Source organism: Rutilus rutilus, assembly GCF_951802725.1.
Source record: "Rutilus rutilus genome assembly, chromosome: 7".
In the NCBI taxonomy this organism is placed as follows: Eukaryota; Metazoa; Chordata; class Actinopteri; order Cypriniformes; family Leuciscidae; genus Rutilus; species Rutilus rutilus.
The window spans coordinates 33465336-33483923 of record NC_140221.1 but is presented as its reverse complement, the minus strand read 5'-3'; the positions used below and the strand labels follow the sequence as shown (position 1 = coordinate 33483923).

Genomic DNA, 18588 nt, shown 5'->3' with positions numbered 1-18588 from the left:
TATTGAACTGCTTTTAAAGGATCATAGGCACACTCATGACACTAGAGGTCACATCAAGGTCCATTGCCTACTGTCAATATTGTAGCAATGTATGAAGCACAGCTCATACAGGAGTCACTTTCAAATCAAGCAGCTTTATGTTGGTCAACACACTTAATCCATGTGACCAACTTGAATTTGAACATGAAATCCCTGATTGCATTCCCACTGAAATGACAGTAGGACAGCATTCCATTCAATGAGCTTAGTGGGAAACATTATGTAATAATAAAAAAAAAAATTATATATATATAAAATTTATAATAGTTTAAAACACATTTAATAAAAACAATGATACAATAACACTACAATTATACAACACAATTAGGATACAGCCTCAGAAGTCAGCTGCCTATGTAGGCAGTAGACAGCGAGCTCATAGTATTTTGAAAAAAAAAAAAACATTGTGCCCTCACTGTCATTCTCATCTCCCTCAGAGAATCCTTAATTAATTCTCTCCTGTCTCTTTTTCCATGCGGTGAGAAGCCTTTATTTCTTTAATGGCGTGTAGTTTTCCAACAGGTCCTCTTTGAAATCAAATTATCGAGGCATAAAACGCAACAAAGATGCTCAGTGAATAAACCATGGCTGTGCGTCTCAGGTTTAGCTAAGCGACCAAAATCCCTCAATACTCTTAGCTGTCACAGCAGCCTCTCAAGCACACGGTTATGATGTATGGATATATCACACAGAGAGAGAAGCTCAGAATAGATGCAAACTCAGTTACCCGGTTCTATTTATTGCATCTTAATCCCCATCTGACATTAGATCAGACTTACTATTCATCTGATCTCCTGCCTTTTCTCAACCCTAATCCTATTCTCATGGACAAATGTGAATCCTTGTGTATTCATTACTTCTCAGCAAAGAGATTATTTTTCCTGTTCAAACAAGTGCAGGTTTATGTCATACGTCTACAGGAAACACAAAGCCCAATGCATTCAGATGCCTATAAATAAATGCTAATACATACGTTTTTTACAGAATATAACAGGTGTGATGAAAGAACATAATTAAAACTATGCAAAGTGGATGAGGAGAGGGTGTTTTTCATTTACGTCCCATCTGAATCATACTTTAGGTATAATTTGTGGACCAAAGCTCATCTGCTTGCTTGACTTGCTATAAAAAGGTAAAATCAGCTTACATCGATAAACCATCAAAATGAATTGTAATCTAGATCAGTAATCCCCATTTAGCATGTTAATGAGATAGAGGCTAATTGAAGTGAGACATGAAAATGCTATTGCTATTGAACAGCTGAAACTGCTCCTTCAATCTCCTGACCAGCATCTATTATTTACTTTGTGCAACACTCAATATCAAACGTTATGCGAAAACAAAGCCCCTTAAAATATTTACAAACTAATACATGACTGTTGTTTGTATCTGGAGGGTCAACTGGACTCAAAGCTGTGTGAGAAAAGTAAAAACACACACCAGTAGACTAGTAGTGGTTCTGCAATAGTCAGCACATTCACACACAGACACACAAACCTTTGAGCAGGCTCTCACAGAATCTGCGTCCACAGAGAAGGATTGTAACACCTATGGAGTCAAGATTTACTAAAGTGTTTTAAACCTAAAAATGTGTAGAAACGTACACTACCACTACTCAAAAGCCAGTCTCCTGCTTACCAATACAGCATTATTTGATATAATGCAACAGTAATATTCTGAAATCCACAAAGACATTGATCATAGGATAAAAATGACAAAATATTTCCCACAAAATTGCGTTTAATTATCTATGGAAAGCACACTCTCTTTCTCACGCTCTCTCTCCCATACAAAAGCACACACATACAGTACAGACACACAGATGGAAACGTTCACGTACACAGAAAGTTGTCAGCGCTGCCCTGCAACTTTATCAGTAAAATAGATTCGCAACAGAAAAGCTACATGACATTTCTCAGTAGCGAGGTAGTAACATTGCTGTTCTTGAAGCAGTTAAACTCAAACAAAAACAGTTTAGTAAACTTACTTAGTAGAGACGCTGCTGCCAAACACTGTTGAGAGCTGCTCTCTCTAATAACTGCATTAGTCTGCATATCAATGGCCAAGCTTCATTTTGAAAGATACACAAGAAATTAGATACACAAGAGGGTTTTAAGTACAAAAACCTTATAAATGTCTTGAAATAAAGCATATTAATGTCTTGAGGTGTGGCAACTCTAATATAAGCGGAATAAATGACTCAGAGTCCGTGCTGTTGAATTATTAGAAGAATTATGCACACCCGAGGTGTAACGGATAGAGGTCTGCACAGGCTTTAAACTGAAGCCCGAACCCGGTCCGTACCCAAGATGGTTGGACCCGACCCGAATGGAACTGTTCAAATTTAAGACCGAACCCGAAATTGGTTTCTCAAAACAAATAACTTTTTGCAAAATTCTGTATTTTTAGGATTGCATGCAACAGTCATTAATCAAATATATGTAAATAAACGCAGTTTCATCAAAGCACAGCGGCTCCCTCAGCAGTCAGCACACAGAAGCAAAACAGAAAAATCACGTACAGTACTTACCAATTATGAAAGTTTGCTGGTTGAACAGGTGTAACAGTAACATAAATTCCTTTTGGATCCCAAACTTCGAACTTCAAGTATTGCACAACTATTTACACAAATATATCCTTCTCAGTCCGGCATCGACAGCTGATGGTTTCACCGCCGTCCTCTGATTAAAAGTTAGTCCAGCTGCACTGAAGTTCCTCTCACTGATGCCGTGTTGTTGTGTTTGTATATATTTTTTCTTTAGTTACAAACTCGAACCTCTAGTAACAGCCACTCTGCTGCTTCACGCATTACCACTTATTTTTTAAACAATTCAACGGCCCGATGTCAATCATTTCTTACATAAACTTTGAAGCATTTTTTGGGGGGATTTTCTGATGAACAGAAAGTTCAAAATAATTTCTTTGACATAACATGTTCTTTACTGAAATATTTATTTTCTTTACTTTTCTTTACTGTCACTATTTATTATTTTAAAGCTAAATCTTACAGACCAAATGGAAGAGCTTTACATTTTTTTGTTTATATTCCATTTCTCAGCCACAAATCTTAAATACAACTGTACAACTTTGTTTGATCATTCATCCATCTTCATGGACTCAAGAAAGACCAAATAAATATTATATACAAATTTATGTATTCAATTGTTTGATAATTCATCCATTCTCATGGACTAAAGAATGACCAAAGATTTCCCCCCAAAATCATGAGCTACTGTTCTTCCTCTGGCAAACAAAACATTCCACCAACAACACATGTGAACCTCTCTACTAAAGCTTGATGACTACATTTGATTTAGCATTATTCCTATTTATTCATTCACCTTTATCTTTCTCTTTTACAGCCCGACAACACAAATTATGGTCCTCTCATGAGTGGGGAGATCAGTAAACAGTATTTCTCCTCTTTAATGGGATGTCTTCACAAGCAAATATCTCCCTCACAGACTCATAGAAAAATAAATCAGGTCATCTAAAAATGATTCATTTTTCATCCCTCTTTGTGGCTCATCTATAGTAATACATAAAAAATGAGCCTCAATAAAACATTTTCCTCTCCCACTAAGTAGAGCTCAAAGGTAAAATGATCCTAGATCCCAGTCTGTCAGAAGGAAAGAGGTATTGAGTGGCTCCCTGATGACTGTTGAGGGGGTGTAAATAGAGACGGACATCTATGGCCATTGCCACACAGACTGCTGTTTTGCAGGGTTTAAGACATCAAGTCTAGTCTCGAGACCCCTGTTCTGTTTCACTACAGTGCAACACATCTTGTCTAAATTCTCCCTTAACCTGCATGCCTTATGATTAATTTGCAGACAAGGTTTGAATATCCATCTCACACACAGATGGCTTAATCCAGAACGGTCTCAATCTGGTGTGTTTCTGAGGGTAAATCAGCCTCATTCTACTTGGATGGACTTGGTCAAGGATATTAGTTGCACTAAAATACATTGACTATTTAGCATTCTGCCACTGAGGATAACGGCTGTGTTTGTCATAATGATAAAAGGCCTAGGCAGAAGAATATTGTTACCTGATACTTGGGATTCCCAGAGGATCTCTGTATGCTTATGTGCACTCAATGCACTTTGTGCAAACCGAAGCTCTGCTTCAAAACCTAGTAAACTCACTGCCTACAGCCTACTAATGAAGCATCCGAACAGACTTGGAACCTTATAAGTGACTTAAGCAGCAGCTCTAGCGCAATAGATGTTTTTTTTTAATATATAGTTATTTTATGCCATGTCAGGACCAACGATTATCTTCATTAAACAAACATTAGACAAATAGCATGTAACAAAAAATTGTCAACAAATTGGTTTGACGCATGTCAATTTAATCCTAAATATTCTAAAATGTTTCTGATGCTGCAATGACACAATGCTAAAAATAAAATGCTAAATTTTTCCGTTCTTTTAAATGGTAATTTATAGAAAGTTTAAGAGAACAGCACTTATTTGAAATAAAAATCTTTCGTAGCACTGAAGCAAAGGTCTTTACTGTCCCATTTTTGAGCTTGTCATGATGCATTCTGGGATTGCCTTTACAGTAAATTTGTCAAATCAAGGTATCATTAAGAAGCCTAACTTTTGGAACAGATTTCACAGTAGTGTGCCTGTGATGCCTTAGAATACTGCAGCTCACTAAGTTTTGGAAAAGAGCTTAATTTCCCATAATTTTGTGTAGTACAACCCTCGGTACAGCTTATACTAAAGAGGGCTATTTTTAGACTGTATCTTACTGGAATTCACTTCACCTGCCTTTCATGACTAGATTTCTCTCTTTTTGAGAGAGACCAAAGAGTCAGGTCTTTTCCTGTCCCTTTTTCAGAAGAGTGGCAGCTTAAAGATGTAATAATTCGGTGATGTCAAATAAAGACGTACCTTTAGTGGGTTCTGTGCGCTTGGGTAGGTCCAACGTGTCATAGTTTTTGTCATGCTCTCCGTTTTTCCTCCCTAAGTGAAGAAGGAGAAGGCAGAGTGAGAGAGCGTGAGAGAACGAGACAGAGAGAGCAGTTGTAAGTGTCACTCTATAAGAGACGGAATTTACTGGTATGAAAATGTCAAATAGACCCAAGTCTCAGAAACATACACAGTCACAGACGTGCCACACATAAATCTAGCTACTACACAGATATGCAGAGACAAACTCTTGACACCAGCTCCCAAGAGTGGAACCCCCCCCATTAAAAATGCAAAACTTTTGTCATGGAGGACGGAGTGAAGTAATGAACACTACTCCACTATCACACACAGAGAACATGTTAAAGGGACAGTTAATCTACATGAACGTTCTGCCTTTATTTACTCACCCTCATATTGTTCCAAACATATTTGACATGCTCCAAAAACAACAAAAAGCATTTTAAAAATAGTCCACATGACTCAAACACACTACATATTAAGTCCTCTGAAGCCACAATATTACAGGAAAAGACATTTTTCAGTGAAAATCTTTCACTGAAGCATTTAATGTCTTATTTCTACAAATTGAATATTTTAGTGAATGTTTAGTATCTGAATGAATTATTAAATGAAGGAATGAATTGCATTGATTAATTAATCTTTATTAACGATTAATCTTTTTTGTATATTTATTTTCCTTTAAAAATTCCAAAAACAAGATACATTTACTTGAGAAGCAACTTAAGATACTGACAGATTTATTTTTGCACTTTTTCAAAACCTAAAATCTTTTTTAAAAATCTGTGCACAAGACAAGATACAATTTATGAAAACAAGTCTTAATATTTTATGCAGTGTTGATTCTCATTAAATTAATTTTAAAGATTTGTAAATATTTTAACTAATAAATAAAACAAAATACAGAGCTCATTTAGCATAGGATTCTTTTTTTTTTGCAGACAAAGACATTGCATGCACCTTTTGTAGATAATGTCACATGGACTGCACTATGGCACTTTTTTTTACATTTTTACTGTGCGTGTTTGACAGCCTCTGGTCAACATTCACTATCATTGTATGGAAAAAGCTGTGAACATTCTGTTAAACATCTCCTTTGGTCTTCTATGCAAGAAAAAAAAAATCATACAGGTTTAGATTAACATGAGGGTGAGTAAATAATGACATTTTTGGGTGAACTATCCCTTTTAAGCAATGGGCAAGAAGAAAAAATGAAAAAGCCAGGCCTCGTTAACAGATTACAAAAGACACGCAGACATCTATGCCATCTGGCTAAATCTGTAAATCGGTTTGACATTTCCTTGAAGAGAGGAATGTTTAAGAATGAAAGTTGAAAGAGTGCAAAAGGGCCAGCGATGACAATTTTATTCTGATAAAGATATAGGGAGGGGTATTAGTGAGTGTATGCTGAGAGAAACAGACAGACAGCGGAAAAGCAGGAAGAGACACTCACCTTGATTAAACCATTCCTCTACAGCAGCAATACCAATAAGGAAAAAAAGCAGGCAGGGGAAGAAGAGAGGAGATTCAGAGAGTGTGTGTATTAAAGCAGACAGAACTTATTTGTGAACCACTTAAAAGTACATAGGAAAGAATAGTGCGAAAAAAAAAAAAAAAGGTTTAGGAGAGAGTCAGTTCCATCAGTTCTCTCAAGTGAAAAAGAGTCAATCATGTTGCACAGCTCTTTGGAGCAAATTCACTAAATGGTTACAAGAAAGTTAGAATATTCACATATTCCATGCGCCATTGTGTTCTGCAATGTGTCAGAACAATTCATAATGTAACACAAGTGTGCGCTGCATTCTCAGAGTTGCTGCTGGGTTGCTATAGAGCTGGTAAGTCCCGCCCCTTCCGCTAACCCCACTGGACCTCTAGGTTGAAAAATCGTCAATGCAAGTGATTGTGAGAAAATAATTATTTTCTGGTCCCGTTTGAATTTTGCCATGAATGTGACCATATGTTGTCTGTGAATTTTTTATATAATTTTTCGTGTGAAGAATGCTACAATTTAGCGGGTAGAAGTTTGATACGGTTAGACTTTGTGTGAGAGCACTTTGTGGACTACAACTCTTCGCTGCTAGTTTTTACATCAGACAGGAATTTGAAGAAAGAACAGCCCATTTGGTTTGAATGGTGACATTTGGGTACAAAACACACAGGCATCGCGATCTGTCTCCATAGATTATCGCAGCATTAGCACCGTGATTTGACAAGTGGAGGGAAAATGTGTTATGGGGTGACGTCACATAGGCGACATGTAGTCTTTCTCGTTATGTCTTTTCCACAACTGCTAGCCAAAGAATCATACAATATACTGTCAAACTCGTAACATGAAAAATTATAGAAAAAATTCACAGACAACATATGTTCACATTCATGGCACAATTCAAACGGGACCAGAAAATTATTATTTTCTCACATTCACTTGCATTGACGATTTTTCAACCTAGAGGTCCACTTGGGGTTTTACGGATGGGCAGGACTTACCAGCTCTATAGTGGGGATTTGCATGTTCAGTCTTCTACGGACAGTTTTCTCTTTCAGGTCAACTACTGTGATGGTAGATAAACTGTTTCAAGAAAATCTGGCTGAGAAATTTACTGATGTCAAAGTCAGGATATTCAGCTAACCACCTGAAAATCAACTCATTCAGTTTAATAGCATAGTCTTATAAACGTCTGTCACCTCTGAGTGCTGAGGATCATTACTGCTAAGTGAAAACACAAAGAACTACCTTTCAAAAGTTTGGGGTCAGTGCAATTTTATTAAATGTTTGTGAAATGTTTTTTTTCTCTCAGCATTAGAGAAAACAAAAAAAACTTGAGTGCCAATTTACAGTAGCTGCAATAATATCTTTATGACCTAAGTTGATGAAAACATTGCGATGCACTTACTGCCTCGGATGTGGCCATTCTAATGACTGACAAAACACATATGTCTGAAATTCTCAGAAATTTGCGGGTGAAAAACCTTATAACTCTATTTGATTTGATTTTGGTAAAAGGTTAATAATATAATGAGACATGCATGTACATGTGTGTATATATGTCTTTACTGTAACATTTGCTCATATTAATGCATCCTTGCTGAATAAAATCATTAAATTCTTTAAAATACTGACCCCAAATTTTTGAATGCCAGTGTAATCTATATGAGATTAACACACTTTAATAATTAAGAGTAAATACAGTGCAAACCAATTTTTTATAATTTCTAACATGATAGTGGTGCTGAAACGACACACTTTCTGCTTAAATTTGCGGTTAACCAACATGGCAACATAAACTTTATATGTTTTGTGAACAATACTAAATGATGCCTTTTAACTCAGTTAAGATTTTGCTGGCCTGGGACCAGGGATCTGTCTAAATAGCTTGCTGGGAAAACATCTCTTAATTTTTGTTTTCTGGTGCAAATATACTGTAGGTCAATTGCATTTTCAAAGTACATCTGCAGGGCCACTGACAGATAAACAAACCTCATGAGGCACAGTATGCCATCAACGTTGTCATCTTAGTGGTTTAAGCACATTCTTGCTTTTTTGCTCCTTCAGTTTGTTTGATAGGTCTGTTCGAGAATCAATTCGCTAATTCAGATCACTAATATATTCAAGAGGTCTCTCATCAATTAATTTGAGAGAACAAAAATCTGGATAACTAATACAAGAAATAGCGAAAAAAAGAAAAAAAAAATCAGCTGGAACCTGGAAAGCAATAAGCTCTCCTGGCATTGTATTTAGAACGAGTACCTGGACAACACAAGTGCATCGTCTGGAAGAACTGATTCATCTCAGACAGTGTAGCACCACAGACACTGAACCTACACCCACATCCATTTAAAGATGAATATTGATTCAACATTGATACCCCAGACACACACTCCAGTTATGAATCATGAGCCACAATAGAGCACAGGCCAAACAAATAGACTCAAGCATCATTTAGCTTCCTATTATCTGCCTGCACTGCTATTTATGATGTTGTGTAAATGCTAGGATCATACTGCCCTCCATGGACCTGCTGCTGATTGAAGAATCTGGCTGTTGATGATCAAGGCTCAGTGATATAAAGGTGCTCAGTACTATTTTAGAAGTATAAAGCACATAGATGAGATGAAGAAGAATTCAATAATGACCTTTGGCCTTCTTTCCTCCGAAGCAGCCTGCGTCATCTTTCTTCTTCCTCTGAGTGCCAGCAGAGCCGGGACCCTGAATAGCCGAGGGGTCCTGGAACTTCTCAGCCCCTGGAATCTCCTTGTGCACGTGGTAAGACAGGTTCCTCATGATGCAAACACAATTCTCCACAGACTAAGAGACAGCAAGAGAGAAATATTGAAAGAATGAAATATAGAGGGGAAAAGACCTTAAACATTTATATTATAATATAAAAGATATGTTAAAACATATTAAAAAAAATAAAAGTATAATATAAATGTGACCATTTGTCTAATAAAGAGTAAATAAACATTTTAATAATAATAATTTTATAATAATAAAATGACAATGACAACGTAGCTGTGCTGGTTTCATGTCTCATCAACTATTTACACTCAGATCAATATTTTGTGTTCATTTATTTATTTATTTCAGAAGTAGCCAAGTAACAAGTGGGATAATGTACAGCAAGGCAGTCATTATCACAAATTATCACTCTTTCAAGATGATACAAGATCCCTCTGTTTCAAGTTAAGATCATGGGGCCAGTGGCATAAACATATCCATAAAGTAGATATCCACTTTCTTGATTATAGAAAAAAAGTTATAATTATTTTGGCCAATATTGAAATCACGATTATTTAACATGATTATTGGTGATCAAAGTCTTATTTCATGACAATTATCGATACTTCAGCAAAAACTAATACTAGGTTAATTAATGTAAGTATTAAGTCCTCAAAACAGTTACAGTCAGCAAAACAATAAGAATAAAGAAACTTATTACAAACCAAACCGACAAAAAATACAACAGAACAAAAATACAAATTAAAGGTATAGTGGAGGATTTTCTTTTTCCGGGTGGATCATCAAGACTATTCGTCCTCCTAGTTGTCAATCATTCTGGTGATATGTTTACGTAAGGCCGTCGTACGTGCTCGTCCCTAGGTAGTTTTCGCTTTCTGCGCATGCGCACTTTCGGGTGTATATGTGTGGTGAGCTACGGTTTCAGCCATTCATTGAAGCTCGCCCGTTCTCACCGGGTTTTTTCAAAATGTCTGAGGGTCGCAAGAGAAAAAGTGTCTACGAATTGTATGACAAGAAGAGAAAGGCTTCTGAAGAAAGAAACAAGACCAGAGTGTTTTTGGGAGAATATTTCACACGCTGGCGTGCGCTAAAAGCACAGATTGGGCTTCCCACTGATGCCTCAGTCGCGAAGTTTCTACTTGACAGGTAAAGTTTGGCATGCTATTTGGAGAAATCCATTTAAAATCACTGCTAGTAAAAGTTAATGTAAGCTATGATTAGCGATGCTAGCCCTGGCACAAGTCACGCACCGCGCAGACACGGTAAACATCTCAATTTGTCTAAAGTAGCCTTATGACCAAATGGCAAAAAGTATCACGCTGAAATGTTCTAAAACCTTGTGTGTTCATTTTTGATAATTCCAATGTGTTGACATAGTATTTATTACACAAATGCAACAAGCTACTTCTCCATTGCAGATCATGTCTTGAGTCCTCACTCAATCGATCAGTATAATAAGTAAATAAAACACGGAAGGGCATTTGACATTTTGTCTTGCATGAATGTTTTTGAGTTAGTTTATAATTTGCAACATAATAGTGCAAATCTTCTTTTGGAAAGTAGGCTTGTATGAGCCATGCCGACAGCAACTTGTAAACAGAGCGTGCACGAGGAGAACTAGGCTTGTGAATGCTCTCTCGTGCACACGTTTAATAGGCGTTCTCTCTCGGGAGCAGGTCGAGTGTTGCGCATGTGCATTTTTTCAAAAAGTGGAGAGGGCGGTTCTTTTCTAAAATTCGGGAAAATCCTCCACTATACCTTTAAATAAATAGTGCTTTAGGTTTTTTAGGAAGATGTACTAACAGTGGTATTGATATAAGTAATAGCTTTCAACAGAAATAGGTCTCGGAGTTCGCGCACAGAAAGCCGACTAGGGAACAGTATCTCTTTTTCGGTTTATGTGCTTTTAATAATACTGTTTATTATCAAGCACGTCCCACAGTTTAGCAACAGTAGACTGCATTTGTAACTGTCTGGTTACCAACACTCTTCATAATATCTACTTTTGTGTTCAACAGAAAAAAGAAACTCATACAGGTTTGGAACAACTTGAGGGTGAGTAAATGATGACAAAATTTTCATTGTTGGGGGAACTATCCCTTTAAGTTTGGCTTAGGGAGGAACGAAAGCGCGCCACTGTGAAGGAAAAGAAGGTGCTCTGGATGGAATGCGGCAGCATGATTTTATTGAATGCAATATTTAATCGAAATATTAATGCCATGATTTCAATATTGATAAAAATATATCAATATTATAATCTTGACATTATATATATATATATATATATATTTTTTTTTTTTTTGCATACGACCATGCAAAAAATATGGGTTGCCAAACAATTGTGCATTGTTGCATACGACGTTGCAACAACCATTACTATCATGTAATTTTAAGACAGAAATGGTATAATGTTTAAACAAAGATGGATCCATGCTCCAGCTTCTGCTAAAGACACTCACCTTGTTGTCCATGTCCTTCTTTCCTACAGCAGACAGCAGAGCATGCAGCAAGGCATCCACCAGCCCCTCACACTCTCTCAAACGTCTGCGCGCCTCTGCACCGTCTGAGCTCACATTCCTACGGCAAATAGCAAAAGCATGATTAAGCGCAAGCATTTTTACTGATTATACATCAAAAGCTGAAGTTTTTGTTGAGGAAGCTACTTTGAAACTCTAGCTTGCCAAGCTAAACAAATCATAATTTAATTAGTTAAACTTTAGTCAAACTGCTCTTGTAAAAGTAAATACAAGCTCCTGGTAAAAAAGAGGTTAAGGAATTGAAGGGACCAATATCTTCCATTTATTACTTAAAGCACACTTTAATTATTTAAATATCACAGCAAAAACTACTAGCCTAACTAATACAGTTCAAACATTATTAAAAGGCAAGTGAGTAGTCAGTAAAATACATATCAAATACACCAATTACAAGCATAGATAAATAAAATATAACAAAGTTACAAATAAAGTAAGGTCTAACTGTGTATTCAGCTTAAATGTAAAAAAACACTATAGTGTCCACTGTATAAATTAAATATAGATCAATCTTTGTTTTTGTTGTTTGATAAACATTAATGACTTAGACAGCAGCAGGTATTTATAGGTTGCTGTCACTTTAAGACCGAATGCACAGATCCAATATAAATGATACACATCTGATTTCTTTCTCAACTTTTTACGTCTACTTAATACATAACCGACTGCGTTTACGAGAATACTTGCTGAGACTGGTATTTTGACATCATTTTTGTTTCCGTATGTGTTTCCGATGTGAAAGAGGAATCAATTTGCGGTTCACATGCTATCTGAAACGTGCTTCTCAGTGTGCACAAATGTTTATGTGATACATTTTTGTTTTTATCCAATTAAACCCACATTCAAGCCTCATTCTGCTGAGGTACTTTCAGTTATCCCTCATTAATGTTCTCAGACCTGCTAAAATGACCAGTGTCCTGATGGAGGACAGATTACATTAGAAAGTTACAAGGTTAGCAGCATTATATAAGAAAAAATTAAAAGAACCTCCTCTGTGTCCACAGCCTGAGCAGGCACCAGGAGCCATCTGGGTTCTTCATTCTTAACCCTGAAATTTCTTTCCTACCAGCTGTTCAAGCTGCAGTTTTTTATAACTAGATTGCCAAGCTAAAATCCTACAAAAAAAAAAAAAAAAGCCTCACTCCACAGTCATCACTATCAAATGACAACTGGAGAAAACATAAATTAAACTAACACCCTGCCAAACAAATGGGTCCATTTCCAGTATTTGAAATTTAAACCCATTTGCAGTATAACACCCATATGGAATGTAACATTTTCCAGCTGTACATCTGTTGTGGCTGCAATCCAGATATAAGAGAGATGGATTGCATTTTTACAGCTACCTGTCTTTTTCCTCCCTAATGACTGAAGTACTGTCAGCACAATATTGAATACTGCCTACAATTACTTGTACCTAAATCACAGTTTGAGAATTAAAGACTTATATTGTGGCAGATAAAAAAAAAAAAAAAATACAAAAATAAAAAAAAAAATAATAACAATAATATGTGTTTGGTGGCAGTTTAAGCATTATTTACTCCGATGCCAGGAAATGTATGTACAGGTCAGGGGTGTGTGTGTGTGTGTGTGTGTGTGTGTGTGTTTTCTAATTTTTTAATTAAATAAATAATCTTATTTAAAATATTACATTGTCAGCCCTAATATAGTTCTGTATAGTACAATAACATGATTCAGTGGCTGATGCAAGAAATGATATCCTAGAAATATTGGCAAAATCTTGTGAAATAAAGTGAATATCTTACTGATAAACACTTTATCACTTAGTTCTGCTCTGTGTTAGGACTTCAAAGACCTCCAAACATCTCAAGTTTAAACTGGACATGGACACACTAATCAGGAATTACAAATGTGCACATTTGTTACAATGGACAAAGAAATAAATAAAGGGCGCTTTCCCTCTGCCAAGGAGAGACAGGAAACAAAACTCTGCCTCCAAGCAGCTTACTAGGCAACAGATGTCACAGGATACAGTTTCCATGGATACAGGCTGAGCGGAGGCTAAAAAGACAGGATGAGGATGGAGTGGCGTTGTGCACAACCGCATGTCTGCAATGATGTGTGCTAGTGACCTGCTGAAAGGTGGCATGTGGAAACACATGATGCCATGATGGCTGAACTACCACCTCTCCCTATAGCATCCTTTAGACCCGCTGAGGCACTAGTTAACCTGATAATATTGACTGACCTGTCACAGGGGAATAGCCAGCAAGAGCCTTGGCAAATGAGAATGAGCTAAAGAGAGATAAGGAGGTTGAGAAAGAGTAAAAGAGAGAAAAGAAAGCAAGGCGAAATATCACTTTCAAGAAGACACATTCCTGGATGTTCCTCATATTAAAAATTAAGATAAAGAAAGAGGTTGACCAATACTGGATTTTGCAGAAATCAGAAAAAAAAGAATATATATGATTTTTAATAATGCTGATTTTTAATAACTGTGTTCAGCATTAATTAGCATTACATTGAAAAGTGACAGTAAAGGCATTTATAATGTTACTAAATGCTGTTCTTTGAACTTTCGACTCATCAAAGAATAATTTTTAACAAATATTAAGAAGCATAACTGTTTTCAACATTGACATAATAAGAAATGTTTATTGAGCACCATCAGCATATTAGAATGATTGAATAAAGGATCATGTGACACTGAAGACTGGAGTGATCACAGGAATAAATTACATTTTTTAAATATATTAAAATAGAAAACAGTATAACATTATTTCAGAATGTTATGGTTTTTACTATATTTTACTATATTCAAAGGGCCAATATTAGTTGACATCAACATAAACTCAATAAGTAATGGATATATAAATAAACAATTATGTCCATGCATGCTTCCTACCTATAGTTCTTTCTTTTTTGCCGATATCTGAGATGTTCTATGAAATGGTTTACTTAAAAAGTAAAGGAACAGACTGAGAGGCTAAGAAGGGCGGATGAAGGCAGGGAGGTAGAGTCACACATAGAGAGGCAAGCAGAATTTGGACTTGGCCCAGCAGGTTGCAGCACAACCAGCAGTAGCAGCAGGAGATTAGAGGCCTGGCTGCTAGAGAGGAAAACACAGCTTCAGTGCTGAGCTCACACACGACGCAGCTTAAATAAGAGAAGAGAGGGGGGAAATTAAAGGAAGAAGACAGAGTGGTGAAATAAATCACACACAATTTCTGCGACAAGTTTTTGTAGCATCCAAATCCTGCTTCTGAAAGACCCCTGCTACATGTAGAATAAACAGTGGGGTAAGGAACAGACATGAATATAATCATACCTGAATCATACCTCTTACCTCATCACATAACAACAGATCACATCAATCAACCCCTCACCATGCACATTTTAGATATCGCCCTTCATGATCAAGGACAACCAGATCACAACACTGTGTTCAAAGTACCTACTCACAAGATTAAGGATTTAAAGGGAGCACTTGAGGTCATGAAACTGAACTACAATGACCTGGTTCTGCCGCTAGCAAGCTGATTTAGACAATCAGACCTGTGTGTGGAGGCTTATCCGCCATTGCCATGGAAGTCTAGATGGGTCAAACAAGGAGAGTCACAGCCAAACAAGGCAACAATAAACTGATTTAATGCCACAATGTCAACATGGAGTGCAACAATATGTGAATCCTAGAAAAGAAGGATCACTGAAGGCATTGGCTTGGCACTATATCACATTGTTTGAGCCCAAGATCACATCAGTGGAGGAAGGTAACATGATCTGATGAGTTGTGCTCAATTCATGTCAATCATTGGGCTGTTTCGCCAAGGACAGTGATGGCCAAGACATCACAGTTTGAGCTAGAGACTCAAAACACATTTATTATTATATATGGATCCATGGCCCAGTTATAATTGCTGAGTCATGCAAAGACCACACTGAATGGAAAAAAGACATCCTTTTCATATAAAAAGTCAAATCAACCTCTTATACAGCAATTTTCTCTTGCCTTTTATAGACAGAAGTGGGTGCAAGAAAGAAAAAAAATGAACTCCACTTATTGTGGCAGAATGCATGGTAACCATGGTGATATAAAGCCCTTTAGTGACTGGACATCTTAATCAAAAGCTGAGCTGCTTCAATGACCCCCAGAGGAAAGGATCAGTGTCTACAAAGAGGTTTGTAACATAAGAGCAATAATGGTTAAATATAGAACAGACACTATTGATTTTTGCCTTTAGTTATTATTTGGAGATGTTTCTATAGTCTTTTTCATAGAGTTTGTCAGAAGACAAATAAGTTCAATCTATACAAGATTGGATCTATTCCCACTTTCCTTTTATATTAGTTTCATATTTTATATCGGTTGTCTCTCATATAGCAACAGCCAGTGTCGGGGAGTGAGTAACTAGTTACATGTAAAGGAGTTACAAGTAACTGTAATCCGTTACAGTTACTTAGAAAAAAATGTGTAATTAAATTACAGTTACTTATGAAAATGTTGACGATTACAAAGGGGGGAAAATCTAGGATATTTTGAATAATATAAATGTGTTGCTTTGCCTATTTTTGATGTCAATTACATCAATCCACATTGCCGCTGAAAGCTTTAGGCTACAACCTGACTGAGAGTTGCCACTATGGCGAGTGATAAAAATGCGTTGTAAAAATGTAAAAATCATTTCATCCAGAAATTAGAAAAGGGCACAAATATAACAGTGCAAAATATGTTTGCCAACTATTAAAATGCTATCGACAATGAAGGTTTCAATGCCGATCCTGAGGAAGCATCTCCTATGATGAATATTTACATTAAGCGTAGTGAATGAATGGACAAATCCTTAGTTTACTGTTTTGACTTGCAAAATAGAGCTATTTAACTACACGACGATTGGTCACGGAGTATAAACAATATGTTAGGTGGAATATAACCTTAGTTAAAAAAACATGCATGTTATGAAAGCTACACTGGGGGAGTCTGTTTGGGTTGCCAGTGAGTATGAAACTAGAATCTATTCTTGGTTCTGTTAGTGAGAAATCAATATTAGGCCTTACATGGTATAATGTTTTCCCTTCACACACACAGTGGTTAAAAGGATAGTATGCAGATTTTTACTATTTATTTATTTTTATAGTTATACTATGCACTACATTTTAAATAGGGTAACTTGTAATCTGTAACCTATTACATTTCCAAAGTAACCTTCCCAACACTGGTATTTTAACTGCTGTTCCCATGGACAAAAACGATCATCTTCTCAAAGCTGAACATTTATATTGGCTCTTTTACCCCTAGAACACAGGAACTATATCTAGTTATAATCAGTGTTGGGCAGTAAAGCATTACCATAATAACTTTCTGCAGTCATCAGTAGTGTAACAAATTACTAATGATTTCAGTAATAGTATTACAGTTACCATCCATTAAAATAGCTCATTACCATGTAATTTTTGTTGCTTCAAACACTACTGATTTGAAATCAAATCATTCCTAGATTCATTTACATAGTCTTCACAACTCACACGTGCACATGATGTCACCACTGCAGCAAGCTAGCTTGGAATATGGAAAATCTTACATTCAGCGGCTGGAAATATTGACATTACTTCGATTTTATAGGGAGAAAAGATGACAAGAATGCCGTTGTCAAATGTAAGTTGTTGCATTACTTTGCTCTGGCATTACATGTCTTGCGCATTCTCCAACTTCTGTTTATTCTTTTGACAGCATTCATCATGAAATATAACTGTATCTGGGTAACAGGTGAATTATAGCTACAATTAGCATCTATCTACACATGACAATTCATGAGATTAATACCATGCTTTTACTCAAAACTCACTGTAAAATACCCTCGGTTGTTTGTAATAACTTCCGATTGCGATCTAACGTGGATTTTGGTCAAATGATGAGAATTTTCTTTATTTGTAGCATTTTAGAATAAGTTATTTACTACACCTGCTTAGCATTTCTCATGTAAACATCCTCTATTCTTATAAAAATAGCCCAAATTACATGAAAATCACATACAAATCATATGCTGCTTGTCGTAATCGTATTTTTATTAGCTTCATGTTTCATGAAATGTTTCTCTGGGTTAGTATGCACCGAAAAGAAAACGAAAGTGTAGTGGAACTTCGTCATCGGAAGAGACTTTATGAACACATATGGTTATGAACACATAATATGAGTGATATGAGTGAGAGTTGTGACAGAGTGAGAGTTGAGAGAGTGAGAGTTGTGACAGAGTGCAGTTAATGATGTTATGCTGACTCTAACAGCAATTGTGGAAGTGAAAACACAGAGACAGTTTTAGAAGCCACTAATATGTTCACCAGATCAAATCATTTAGAAGAAAATGAATAGAAATTATGATTCTGTCCAATTTTGTGGGGTATAACGGAAAAGTGATATAACGAGTAGTGTAACAGAAAAAAAAAAAAACTCAGAAAATAATAAAAATGCTAAATGCTAAGGAATTACTAAACAAAACTGTTAACACTTTACAATAAGGTATCAGTTGTTAACATTAAATGCATTAACTAACATGAACTAACAATGAACAAAATATTTTTTTATGTTAAAATTCATGTTTTACAGTGCATTAACTAATGTTTTTATTTTATTTTTTATTATATAGTTTTTTTGGTGATTTTTGCCTTTTTTTTATTGTGACAGGACAGTATAGAGTGGACAGAAAGCAAGGTGGGAGAGAGATGGGGGACGAGATCGGGAAAGGTCCACGAGTCGGGACTCGAACTCGGGCCGCCCGAGCGCAACGGCGCTACATGTCGGCGCGCTGACTGCATTAACTAATGTTAACAAATGCAAGTTTTGATCTTAGAAATGTATTAGTAAATAATGAGATTAACA

The 18588-nt window shown here is 36.3% G+C and overlaps 1 protein-coding gene across 50 annotated transcripts in view; it reads right to left on the bottom strand.

The window, feature by feature from the left end:
• The window catches only part of arvcfb (ARVCF delta catenin family member b), a 206360-nt gene that overhangs the window by 26548 nt on the left and 161224 nt on the right, over positions 1–18588 (bottom strand). For 34 of the 50 annotated variants that reach the window (XM_084412992.1, XM_084412979.1, XM_084412978.1 and 31 more), the window contains 4 exons: positions 11679–11796; positions 9114–9285; positions 6433–6450; positions 4941–5012 (listed from right to left, as the gene is read on the bottom strand). In XM_084412992.1, the coding sequence (XP_084269118.1) occupies positions 4941–5012; positions 6433–6450; positions 9114–9285; positions 11679–11796 (380 nt within the window). The remainder of the gene's footprint in view (positions 1–4940; positions 5013–6432; positions 6451–9113; positions 9286–11678; positions 11797–18588) is intronic. The other 16 variants (XM_084412981.1, XM_084412990.1, XM_084412947.1 and 13 more) reach the window with 1 other exon arrangement.